Raw genomic sequence first — 13,210 nt, 5'->3', positions numbered from 1 at the left:
TCTCTTTTGAAGTCACCGCTGCCATGGGTCCGGCTCGCACCGCTCACGCCGCGGTCGACGAGCTCATCTCTTTTGAAGTCACCGCTGCCATGGGTTCGGCTTGCACCGCTCACGCCGCGGTCGATTAGTCCTGGACACATCAGTACAAATGCCGAAACATAGGTGACAAACAAAACGCACCTGCAGGAGGATCGATGGGCGCAGCCATGACTCCGGCAGCCATGAAGGCAATGAGCAGTGAGATGATCTTCATTTCGTTTATGAGATGGAATGCCCTTGAAGAATGGGCTGGTCAAGACGATGGACTGAAGTCTTCTTTGTAGGCTGAAAAAAATGATCGGACGACGTATCCGACCGAGCTTGTCGATTTCAGGTTGCAGAGTGCTGAAGCAGGTTGTCGAAGCTGATCAGAAGCAATACGACCACAGGACGATGATGCTACTATATACTTTGAGACACGAGATACCCAAAGTCAAGGCACTGACGACTCCCACACCCACCTGGCTCGACGCGCGCGACACAATTGAACATGCCCATCACAAGGTCGAAACCGAAGAGAACTCCAGGTTCTATTAGCAAAGCGGCAGTAGGCAAGAGCAGACATGGGAGAGGATACGCCGCAAGTTTCATCGACGGCAAGGTAGAGATGATCTGGGGAACATCATTGGAGTATGGTCAGCCACTGCCGTCGGGACGAGTGATACCACCGTGTTCCACACACCTTGTTGCTAAGCATGGCGCGAGTTGCAACAATATAGAAGTCCCAGGGTGGCACAAGGAGACACGGCACGACCCGAGAGAACAAAGAAGACAGGGCTGTCACAGGGTGACTGCTCAACCACGAGCGGTTGGACATACTCGACGACCATCACTGAGGTATGGCTTCAAACACACGCGCACAAACACCATGAGGCGTGGACCCGTCGAGAGGGTCTTCTCAACAAATGCCTGTAGTGGCGGCTCTGGGAAATTGGATCTGGACATCCGGCCAGGGTTCGACAAGGGACTGACCACACCATACGACTCTCTACTGGGGAAACTCGGCAAACACTGCAAGACTTGTTGGGAAGATGTGCCAGACAGCCAAACAAAGGGGCAAAAGAGACTTGAGCATTTTCATTCGGATGTCGCCCATCTGACGCGACACATTGACGGATGAATGGAAGATGTTTGAGTGCAAGACGCGTGCAGTCGAATCATTCGGTGTTGAACCGTATGCATGAAACAGGGTGAAGGCGAACCAATCAGAATGCAGAAGGCTGAGCCCCTCCATGTCCTTGGCGCGTGCTCAGGGCATCAAGTGTTTGGAGCTTCACAGGCCTCGCGAAAGGCTACTGCTTAAGCGCCCAATAGGCGACCGTCTCAGTATCGGAGTCTCAGCTGTCCACCCATCCATCCATTTACCAGTCGGATTCAACAGTGCGGTACATGATTCGCAATACAGATCGTGGCAGGCAGGGATCACCGAATTCGCAGAAGAAGACAGGGAGAAGAAACACAATCGACAGTACTCACTCATCATCAGTCTGCGCGCTGTCACTAAATCTAACCTTCAGGAGATGAATGACCGCTTTGACGGCCGCATCCTGGAAATTCGGTGGAGCCTGTCCTACTGGTCAGCCCGGTCATCACGCTTATCACAGGGGAGAAGAGAAATTGCCCGTGGCGAGCTGGGAGGAGTGTGACAAGGCTGATCCAGCACTTCAAAATCCCCAACGTTTGAAAACCGGGATGCTGGTGCATAGGCAGTCGCAGGTTGCAGGATGCAGGAAAGGCGTCCGTTGAGCACAAGCAAAGGCGCTTGCTGTGGTCGGGAAATATGCCAGCCGGCGTTGCCATAGACGGGTGGATTCTCTGCTTGTCTTGGTCGGAACTTGAGCGACACAATACACAAGAATAGTCGCAATCGGGTGGGTGGGTTCTTCTGGGGATTGGTCTTGCAACAAGAAAAGAAACCTCAGCAGAGCAAAACATTGTAATCACTGTTCTTGGAGTCTCGCTGCGCTGGCACTGATTCCTGACGTTGACCCGATGAAGGCGACTTACGGGCACCCGCTCCTTGCACTGGCGCGATAACAACCCCTGCATATCTGGAGAAGGGAAAACAAGCCTCATATGGGGCGGGAGAGAGTTGCGGCGCGGGCTGGCTCTCAGGGTCCGTTGGGTAGATATCGCCTCTTCTTTGGGAAGGACATATGTATATGCCGACAACATGTGGCAGTGAGCAGGAGGAGAACATATTAGCGCGCACGCAAAATGCAGGTCTCTTTGTTGCTAATGTACGCAAACACTTGACATGAGATCTTTGCACGATGGCTTGGTGAAACACCGAAACATGAACTATTTGATCGTCCCAAAAAGCCGTGCCACAACATCGTCGGCGACTGTTGAGGTAATCCGCCTTTTTCCTTTTGGTTGGTTCGCCAACCAGTTCCACCCTTCCGTTTTAGCGGCAGAGGAAAGCATAGGATAGGGAGGGCGTAGATCTATTGATGACGAGGCACTGGGCCTGCTTCTTTTGTGACAGGTTTGAGAAGAATGTCCAGGACTGCGGAGACCAAGGACGTTCTAGTAAGCTTGAGCAGGTATTAGGCGTCTTGTTGGCATGGCAGACCGCATCCCATAAGGATCACATAGACATCGGCTTCTGAACCCAGAATATTCCGGCATTGCCAAACCCGTATTCCACACGATGGTGGTGCAGTCTGAGAGGGGCGACGATGCCATCCCTTGATTTTGGAAGACCGTAACCTCTGGCGAACCATTGAGCTGTGTCTTTGGTGAAGCCTCGCCGTAGGGGTGCTTGAATCAGCTTTCTGGTCGTGTCTAGTCTGATACCAGCGACGGCAGTGACACCCATAAGAAGTGAACAGGGTGTGACGCCAATTTCTCTGCCTGTGCCCTGGGAGCTTCTTTACTGAGGAAGGCGACTGTTAGCGAGACATACTGGGGAAATATGGGCCTCGCTGTCGGTGCTTTGGTTCCTGTTCCCCAAAACCTCACTCCACAGGTTCAGTCTTCTCTTGGACTCCCTCTCTCTCCCGTCTCCTCTTCTCCTGTCTCGCCATCGGGTGTTCGTCATCTTGCGGGATTTCACCAGGTTTGAGTCCAAGAGCTCTTCGTAATCGTTCACTCTCTTGTTCCTTTGCCTCGGCCAGTTCGTGCACCTGGTAGCTCTTGAGGCCCTTTCCATCCACCCGCCTGGCACTGCCACCTCTTGATCTCCCGCCGTCCCGGTTCTTCTCCCGTTCCATCTCTTTGGTCAGCTGTTCTCTCAGCTTCTCGCACTCTTCGTCGATCTGCTCCTCCTCGAGCTCGTCATCCTCGAGCTTCTCCCTCAGTTCCAGAACTTTCACCTCAATGGCTCGGAGACGGTCATGGTTCAAGATTTCCTGGTCGGGCTTCCGGGTCTTGGGCGCTTGTTGCCGGGCGGAGTCCAGGCTGTAGGGGGCGCCGACCCCGACAGCGCGAGGTTTTAGGAGAGAGAGGTTGCGCTGGACATAGCCTGAAGTCCCTGAGCCGCGTGGGGTGGAGAGGCCAACATTGGACGACATGTTTGGGTGGTTCACCTTCTGGATTCCTGTTCAAGCACGGGGTGATTGTTAGTGGAGGAACGGCCTTGCGCAGTGGCCTGGTGAAGGCGAGAGAACCTTTTGCGTTATCGATAAGGACCACGTGACGTGACTATTTTGCTCGTGAGATAATTTCTCCGCTTCTACTGCTTGCCACTCTCATACCTCCCTCCAGTACGAGGTACTTGGTCGGTTGCCCAGCTAGAAGCATAGGGCCCGCATCCCAGGCACCGCCCGTGCCCTCGCCCTCGGGCTCGCCAGGGACCCGCTTCTAAGGGAGGGGGTGCCACCCTCTGATTGCCTGGAAACCTCGCCATGGTGATTCCTCGCCTAGCCCCCCCCCCGGAAAATGAATCCGTATCTCCTTCGAATATCGCGCCGGGTCAACCACTCACCACTCAGCACTATCTATTGCCCATCCACTCTACTTGGACTACTAAGTTCCTTTTCATTGTGTGATGCCCACGGTAGGTCCTCCGTACCGCTGCCCCTTTTCTTCCTCTTCTCCATCACTTCTTCAACAGACTTCGTTTCTCGTCTTTGGCCGCGCGGAGCCTTCTTCCTCCAGCCCTCCTCTGCGGAATTTGAACCAATGCTGCGCTTTGACATCGAGTCAACCTTGCTACTTCCATACTTGATCTGTCTCGAGCCCATTTGTATTGTCCTTATTCTCTTTCTGTTCTTGATTCTCCAAAGACGCAACTTGTTTCTGCGACTTCACAGACATCGCCCCCGAATGCTAACCTTGGCCCCATCCCCCTCCTCAGTATCACTCTTATTCGTTTAGTCTCTTGTCCGGGCCACGGTGCCAGGCGGAAGATGTCGACCGCCCCAAGCAACCCGTTACGGTAGGCTGCCTCTCGAAGCCTCATCGTTCTCCGTCAACAAGATCATTCCCTGCCCTGTTTTTGTCCTGTCCGGCCCTCCTATATATGGAGGCCATATTACCTGGCCAAGCAAGCATGCCGTCAACGTCGTGACCCTGTCCTTGCCACCCTGGCAGTTCATCAGATCTGTACTGTTCCCGAGGTAGACCGTCGAGGTGGTGCTGACTGGCCGCAGGCTGCATGGGCGGGCCCTGAGCCTGAGTACCAGGTCGACCCCCAGCCCCAAAGCTCATGACACTTATATCTGGGTATTGCGAGTCGTCCATCATACCCGAGTCTCCATCTTGCAGCATTGTGGGATCAATCCTACTGTCCATCCTCCCTTGGAATAGGTGATCAAGACCATCCGGAAGCCCATCCGGAAGCCCGTCAGGAAGCCCGTCAGACATCCCCTCTTTACCATCTACTTCCATTCCTGACGCTGGTCTTCCTCTTCGACCTACGCCATCAGCCGCCGCTTCTACGGTGGTTGACAGTGGTGGCATGGCAGAAGAGGTAGTTTTGATGCGCGACAAATCCGATGGCTGGAAATCCGGCGGACGATATGATTGTGGACGATGAGGATGAGACTGCACGTCCAAGACCGAATCTGACCGGCTCGCTGCCACGCGTGTATCGTCTACCGGTGGAGGACTCAGTCCTAGTCCTCGAAGAATCGCGTCAGTCGATACTCGACCGCCACTCTCGTCTGGAATCACTCCTGGGAATCCGCGACCTTCCCGACATGCCCAGTAGAGTCTCTGGAGCGCCTCGTCGATCACATCCTGCATACCCCAGTACCTGAGGAAATCAGATGTCAGACTCAGAGCGCAAAAGCGGACGCACACACACTGAAAGCGAAGTCCTTCGCCGCAAGACCGTCGAAAGTCGATACGGTGATCGGCGTCACTCACCAGTCTCTTGCCTCCCTTCGTCTCCGTGCGCTATACTCACACATGCTCTCACTCGCTATACATGCTGAGCAAGGAGTATTGCCATCGCACTGCAATGGGAGTTAGCCTTCTGACGGTGCTTTCTGCTGGCTCCTCGACAAAAAGACTGCCCGCGAGGGGTCAATTCACCTTGCTCTTCTTGATCTTGCAGCGATCACAGGCTCTCCCTATCCTGACCCGTGATTTGGGGGCCTCGCCACTTCCTGATTTGGGTGAAGGCTTAAGATCTTGCGCTTCTTTGCGGTTCGGCATCCTGATGTCGCGGTGGTTGCCGCACTAGGTCAAAATGACAGGGTTTTCAGATGGCAGGCTTGACTGTCTTGTCGACCAAAACGCACAGGTTACCCTTGCCGTTCCCGACAGCGAGATACCGCAGTTAGACGGCTACGTTATCGGAAATGTCAAGGTATAGTTCTAAGCGATAACTGACGGCCACAGTACTGCGGAAAGCCGCTCATCCTTCCCACCCGACTTTCCACACTATTTCAGCCACAGTTTCAGCCACAGTTTGTTCGATTGTTCTTCGAACAGATAATTGCCTTGGTCACAAAAGACCGATCGTCTCAGCAAACGTTTGGAAAATACGTTCAAATGTCGAGGGAAGTGGCATGGACGAGAGTTGGCGACGAAACCCTTCTTGGCCAAGAGTCGGGTTGTGAGGTTGGAAAAGAGGGAACGGGCAAGCTGCTGCACGATGTGCACCTGGCCAGCATCGCCCTGCTAAGATCCAACTGTCCAATCGGCTCAAGACACAATTGGCGTCCTCATCATGGAATCATCAACGAGTACTCGGTGCCCGCCACGGTTCTTCTTCCATCGCCTTCTCCTTCCCTACGACCCTGTCTGACCCTGCTCAGTCTCCACAGTCCGCCCGAAAAATCATCTACAAGAACTGCGCATGGAGGCAAAAGCTGGGTTCTAGTCCATTGCTAGAATTGCCTGAACTTCAATCCGCCATCGAGATCCCACGTCATGTTCTCCAATTAATCTGCGAGGAGAAACAACTCCTGGAATCCCAATTTGTTCCCACCGCCATGGCCCATGCTCATTGAAGCTAGCGTTAGCATAGAGGCCGGAGTTATGAGGGACACTTCATGGGCAACATGCCACTGTCTGCGATTTGGCATGGCGGCGTGGAACCTGTGCTTACTACCACATTGGCATCGCCGACAGTCAAGACACAGTGTTATGTGCGAGTGGCGAACCTCCAGGCGCGATCCACTTGAGCTATAGATCTGGGCGGCAGTGGTCACTGGACGGTGAGCATGTGAGCCTGTCGATAGAGTCGGTCTTAGAACGATCACGCTGGACAGCACAGTCCACTACAGGTCGCATTCAACCACAAGTGTGGCGAGTTTGTCGCCTTGACACTACCACAATGCATGGACGAGCCCAGAAATTGGGCTCGAGCTGGCCCCTGGCTTAGGTATCGGTCTTGCCAGAGCTTGCCCGGAAGTTTTCTCCTGGTGGCATTTTCCGCGGCTGGGAAATCACAAATGTGCTCCACTATCCAGCCTCTCCTTGTCTAATCCGGGACAGAGACCCGTCCTTCCAGGAGACTTAAGCCTTGGGCCTGTTTGGTGGTTGGTGCCCTGCCGTTACGGGGTATTGTTTTAACGATGGGCGAGAGAATGGTACCAGGACATTTCCAGTTATATTGACAGTTTCCAGGGCGAGCACTTCCAGTATCGGCCACATCTCAAAGCTCCAGCACGGTATCGTGCCATGTCAGATCATCGCCAAATGCAAAATCTTTGCTTTCTCTCCTACGATCTTCGAATAGGCCTCAAGACACTGGCTTCTTACCCTCAAGCCCTTACAGATCCCTCCTTTTGCAACTTTCTCTCGCGAAGACCTTCCCCGAGCCCCCGGGCATTGCAGACAACCTACAGTGGTCTCCCTTTTCCCAAGATCAAAACGGTGTACCCCCGGCTTTCGATGCCTGGGAGCGCAGCCTCATCTCGTGTCATGTCGTGACCGCTTTGAAAGCCAAAAGCGTTGGTCGATGGAGTCAGACCCGGAAAAAGCACAGCTTTATCTGTTATTGATTTGTGAAGCAACCAGGTCAATAGTTGCGTTGCTACTCGAGCCCTACGGGATGCCTTGCTACATTCATATTTTCTTTCAAACATTAAGTCCTGAGCACCTTGATTGGCGACATGTGCGACTGCGAAACTTGAGCACCAAGCACAAAGGTACCACATCCTCTTTGAGGCTAGAAGAACCCAGGCCTGCAGGATAGTCCAGGCCGTCAGGTAGGGGGACTTGCTGTCTGTTGTGCTGGCAATTCTGGCTTGGACCGCGAGGCAGCCGACTTTAGCCGTACCAAAATACCTGCAGAAGGATGTAACGAGAAAATAAAGAGAAAAAAAAACAAAAGACAAAAAGACAAAAAGACAAAACCAGGTTACTGCCAATTTATTTCATCGACAATCCTTTTGTTCGTGGCGTGAAACTGGCTGCCATTCATGGTGTACTGTTCTAAGTCACCGAGAACTACATGGACTTAGCCCTCACCTTCACAACATTTCTTTCTGAATGCACTGATGCAGCAAGCAGTTTCGAGATCCCAGCCGAGTCGACCATCTTCCTATTTGCCACTACCTCTCCTGATTCCTTTCCTCGAATTCGTGCCGCGTCCACAATTCACACACTTTGCGAGGTGGCTGAACGTCTAGACCAGGCTACGGTTACTATCCAACACCAAGAGTGGCGGAGTTATAGAGGTATTCGATCCTAAGATACATGCGGAGGTACATGGTTCTCGATGCCTCCACATGGAAAGGAAAGAAAGGCTGGCTAGGTTGCGCCGACTTGTTCGTGTTACAACAAACTTCATTTTGACGACCGTCTCGCACTGATCGCAATTGCACACGACGATGCAAATGCTGCACCATACAACAGAGAAGACAAACATTTCGGGCGTATCGTCCATGAATATCCATCGCCCATTGTTCCCCCTTCGGTCGAGTCGAAATCGTTCAACACTCGCGTCGAAGTACATCAGGGCCTAAATTTAAAAAAAACAAAAATAAAAAAACAAAAACAAAAACAAAAGGGAGACTGGGAAGCAGGGAATATAACGAATGCCAACTTCAAGAGAGAAACGACATGGTAATGGTATATAAGATGGGATGCGGGAAAAGAATACAGGGCTGACTGCAGGAGGAGAAAGCACACAGCCCTACCGCTCCCTCACATGTTCAAAGGGAACAAAAGGGACGGTTATACCAAAGACGATGGCACCGGTGGCGAGCAGTAGCCGTCAGGGAGGAATGTTCCTGCTTCGCCAAATAACCTGCCTGCGCCTCTCCCTTTCTTCCTAACCCTCCGTCCGACCCTACTCATTCAATCATTAAGTAGCTGCTCCCACCCTTGCGTCGAGCAGGTCATTGCGACGTGCTCCTTGCGCAGTCCATCAGCCTATGCATGGGTGAACCCCCCCCCCCCCCCCCCCCCAAAAAACAATCCAGGAACTAAAACGAGAGCAGAAGCTGAAACACAGGGCCGTCGACTTCGGGGGACTGAAACCAATTGGGACCCCTGTGTGGCGAATATTCTATTATCACGACCCACGAAATCATGGACTCCCTTACGGATTGTAGCCAGGGGATGGAAGAATGACGGAAAGAGGAACGGAAGGAGAAAATATAAAAGGAATCATCCCTCACACGCTCCTCCTCTTTTGCATCTCTCGTCAATTGTAGTCCATAAGTTACTCGAGGGCGGACCACACAGGTCTGTCTACCCTGCCTGATACCTGACAGATCTGGCTATATATTTGAACATCGTCTCCGAACCCTGCCAAAAATGCACACCTCACCAAGCCAGACTCTTGAGCAACAACCAAGGTCTAGGCCTCTTAACTATCCCACATGCCTTCGCCCAGCTCCAATAGTGCATCTTGCAACCCTTTCCTCGCCCTGATGGCCCCCTCCCGGTCCTCGCCCTTCAGTTTCGCGCTGAAGCACAACTCGACCAGCGTGCGCAGTTCATCGTAGGTGTATCCCACATCCTTCTTTTGGGACTTGCAGTCCCGGACGTACTGTAGGATCGAATCGGGCCCGGTTAGGAAGAGGTCGAAATATCGACTGGAGGAAACAAGGAGTCCATCGTCGTCTTCACCGCCTTCCGAGTCGTCGGCGCCTGAAATGCCTAGGCCAGCTTGGTCCTTGCTGCCGCTGGTCCAGCTCCGTCGCTTGTCCGTTGTGTTCGCCAGAATGGCTCTCAAATTCTGTTGCACCACCATTGTATCAATCCGAACCCGCTCTGCCCCATTGGTGTTCATCACTCCAATCACATCTGCGGTGGCAACGAGATAGCGATCTACGAGCTGCGATAGACCCTTGAGGATGAAATTCCTCTCCCGCGTGCCGAGGAACGACGCAATGTTCGAGTCGAAGGCGATGAGGTCATTGTTGAGTTCGAGGATCAAGGGGGACGCTGAAGATGGCGGAGAAGATAGGACGTATGGGTAAAGTCCTGAATCAAGAGGCGGAGCACCCGCAGAGTCTCGGTTATCGGGCGAGGTGGTCGGGCTATTATTATTGTCGGGCCCGCGCAACGTGCGGGACAATTGGTGAATGATACCACACCGGACGTCGATGTGTAGCGTCAACAGGCATGTCTGTGCCAGGGAACGGAAAGAGGACACAACCGTATCAAAAGGAATGGCAGTTTCGGACGTGAGAGGCAAGAAGACTGGGACCGTGGCGCCAGGATGAGAAGGTGATTTACTGGAACCGCCACTGCGCAGACTGGTAATCAATGTCCACCGCCGGACACTCCTGTTCTGCGAACCACTTCTTGCATGTGAGAGGCCAGTATGTGTACTACTCTCGACATGCCGAATTTGCGCCAGAGCGGCGCCTAACCATTGCATGCTGTTGTAGAGCAGAGAAAGTTGATGGACTGATTTGGGGTCGGAGATAATGTCGTAGGCTGACAGCGGGTTTGTCTTGGTCGCAGAAAGGAGAGTCTGCACCTCTTTAGTGATCAGGCTGGACCGAGACACGCCCTTGTTGGTCGACTTGTCGTAGTTTAACAGCTCTAGCGCGGCGTCATGGACCTCACCAGACGCTGCAAGCGAGGCCGCCGTTTTGGTTGACAAGGTGTTGGTGCCATTTTGGGCCGGATCTGAAGACGCCACGCGACTCACCAAAGCCTTATAGAAGCCATAACACTTGTCGTAATACGTGACTAGCTGGTCGATAATGAGTTGAGTGAATATTTGGTCTTGGGGAATCGAGCTCAGCATCTCCGAAAAGGCGCGGATCAGCGCCATGAAAGACACTGTTCCCTTGAAAATCGGATGTGGCGAGTGCTTGGACCATTGCGAGTCATCGGAGAATGCTTCGAGATCAATCATGGCTTGCGCACAAAGCTCGGTCACCGCTTCTTCAAGCTGGGGATGGAAAACATTGATGAGGAAGTCGTCGAGGAATGTGGTCAACGTGCTCATGGGGATGTGTGCCGTTGAAGGCACAATATCTTTCAGGCGCTGCAGGAATGTCAAGGACGGAGGTAACAAGATGGTCATGTTGAAGACCCCGGGCTCAATCAACAACTTGTGAGCCGCCACAGAGCTATCCTCTCCAGTGCGATCTGTAACCATATCAGACCCATCTCTTGCCCGGGATTTGCTGACGAGACCTGGTACTGAGCTCTTGAGGATCTCGTTGAGCTCATCCTCCTCGGCTCTCATCGACTCTGATTTCTGGTCCATTTCTGAAAGCCGAAACATTTTCTTGTTCTTGTCCCGCTGAGGTCGAGCGAAGATGTCAGTGCTGGCCGTGCCAGACAATCCAGATCGTAAGGCCATATGGTCGCCGTCTGTAGCCAAATAGTCGTGCAATATCGACCGCATCTCCATCTGATACAGCTTCCAGAGTTCTTTGAAGCCGGTGGTATACTTGTCAGGCTTGGCTGCCTTCTCTCTCGTTGCAATCCCTCCAATCACTTCGTGGAGCACCCGATGACTCTCAGCGATGGCCTCGAATTTGGAGTACAAGGTCCACAGGAAGTCGGACAACACTTGTGCCCTCGCGTCGTTCATTTGCAGCGTGTATGTCTTTCGATTTGCTTTGTTGAATTGAGCTCTCAGATGACTCGGATATTTGGCATCTATGTCGTGGTTAGTTTTCTCAGCAACCTTGTATAACTCGATTGGCATTCTCTGCTCGATTCTCGACACTGCCTCCCCAAGTTGGCCCAGCTTGTTGAGTGACTCAATGATCATGTGTATATAGTAGAAAGTGTCGGTTTCGGGGTTCTTCGTGGGGTCTTCCGCCATGGGCGTTGTGAGGTCGACATTGTTCAAGTAGTGGTTGAATGGCCGATCCCAAGCATTGACGCCCACCGCCATCATGTTGTCCTTTGGGTCTCGATCTTCTCCATTGGCTTTCTTCCCTTTCCACCTGTCTTTGCAATAAGGACTTCTGAGGTAGAGATGATCGTGCAACTCTTCAATGAGGATATCCAACAAGGTACTCTCTTGGTTGGTGAAATAGCTTCGAAGATCGGAGATGGCGCCGATCCCATCGAACTCGCTTTTCGTAATGTTTTTGAGACTGTCCATCAAAATGTCGACGGCCCCGAGGAATTTTTTCTCGCTGATTTTCTCCTCCAGCTTCCCCGGGATGAGCTTGAAAGACTCGATTTTGCTCAACGTCACGAGCATGTCGTCGAGCTCACCACTCTGTTCGGCGAGCGTCCGCAGTTCCGGCCGAGTGGTCAGCATGCCGTCCTTTACGTTCATCAAGCCGAGCTTCAGATGTCTCACGCGGCTTTGGCTGTCCCGAATGGCGTTCTGGATTTTGTGATAGGTGCCGACTGCGCTGTTGAAGTCAGCATAATGCTCGTTGACCACAGTCTTCAGACTCTTCTGCAGGTCAACGTGTGTGTTGGCGAAGTCCCCCTCTTTATCGGCGAGGCCCAATGAGCTGGGATCCATGAGCCTGAGCGCCATCTTCACAGGCACACAATCGTCACCCTCCATCTCTTTCCAATTTGACTGTATGTGACGCAAAATCTCGTCCATGCTCTTTGCCGGACGTCGCGGAGAGTAATGTCGGTTGGCAGCGTCCGGAGTGGCGTAGTTCTGAGGGGCTTTGTAACCATTCGTGGGCGTTTGTTGGCCCAGACCGGATTGACTCGGTTTCGAAGGGATGTTGGACGGGGGAGGCATCTGTCCTCGCATCTCCCTGCCATCTCGACTCCTGCTCTCATTGTACGCTCTCTGGCTCTCGTTGTAGGCTCTCTCCCTTTCTCGGAACGAGGGCGTGGGCTGCCTCTGTTCGTAATCTTGGGGGTCCCTTGCTCTTCCATGGTCATATTCGTTTCTCGACGGAGCCGCGGTCTCCCCATATCTTGCACGCGGCATTCCCCCATAGCCTCCAGCAATGCTCCCTCCTCCCGCGCCTGACAGCGTTGAGGGTAGTGGGCTTGGAGAATCTCGATCGCGCTGGTCATACGGGTTTGATCTGCGCCTGCGCTCCTGAGGGCCGAAACTGTTGACAGATGGAGAGGAACCGTTATTCTGCTGATTCAGATACGGGTCCGCGTAGCGACTGCCGGAGACAGAGTTGGCGGCATTCGTAGGGGCATAGGGATTAGAGTCGTTGGACTGGCGAAGTCCCCCATACCCGCCGTTGACGGCATAAGGGTTGTTACCGCTCATACTGGCGGAAATTGCAGAAGCCGGTGCAGCGGAGTGGCATCTTTGGTGAGATGCAAAGGAAAAGAGGCGTTGGCCAGCACAGGCTCAAGCCAAAACAATGTCGACCAGGAGCTGAGGCTAGTGGGAGTGAGATGAATCGCG

The 13,210-nt window shown here is 53.1% G+C and overlaps 3 protein-coding genes across 3 annotated transcripts; all 3 read right to left on the bottom strand.

The window, feature by feature from the left end:
- Positions 1-2,206: 2,206 nt before the first annotated feature.
- Positions 2,207-3,619, bottom strand: PV07_06473 (uncharacterized protein). Its single transcript, XM_016393453.1, has one exon. The coding sequence runs from the start codon at positions 3,552-3,554 to the stop codon at positions 3,000-3,002; it is 555 nt and encodes a 184-aa protein (XP_016246872.1). The 5' UTR covers positions 3,555-3,619; the 3' UTR covers positions 2,207-2,999.
- A 333-nt stretch (positions 3,620-3,952) lies between these two features.
- PV07_06472 (uncharacterized protein) lies at positions 3,953-6,044 on the bottom strand. Its single transcript, XM_016393452.1, has 3 exons — positions 5,521-6,044; positions 5,353-5,441; positions 3,953-5,239 (listed from the first exon to the last, which is right to left on the bottom strand). The coding sequence occupies exons 1-3, from the start codon at positions 5,641-5,643 to the stop codon at positions 4,441-4,443; spliced, it is 1,011 nt and encodes a 336-aa protein (XP_016246871.1). The 5' UTR covers positions 5,644-6,044; the 3' UTR covers positions 3,953-4,440.
- A 2,996-nt stretch (positions 6,045-9,040) lies between these two features.
- Positions 9,041-13,202, bottom strand: PV07_06471 (uncharacterized protein). The gene has a single exon (XM_016393451.1). It carries the CDS (start codon positions 13,067-13,069, stop codon positions 9,254-9,256), a length of 3,816 nt encoding a protein of 1,271 aa, XP_016246870.1. The 5' UTR covers positions 13,070-13,202; the 3' UTR covers positions 9,041-9,253.
- Between the last annotated feature and the right edge of the window lie 8 nt (positions 13,203-13,210).

This window comes from Cladophialophora immunda (assembly GCF_000835495.1).
Source record: "Cladophialophora immunda strain CBS 83496 unplaced genomic scaffold supercont1.4, whole genome shotgun sequence".
Classification (NCBI taxonomy): domain Eukaryota; kingdom Fungi; phylum Ascomycota; class Eurotiomycetes; order Chaetothyriales; family Herpotrichiellaceae; genus Cladophialophora; species Cladophialophora immunda.
The sequence above is the reverse complement of the archived record's forward strand: the minus strand, read 5'-3'. Positions and strand labels throughout refer to the sequence as shown.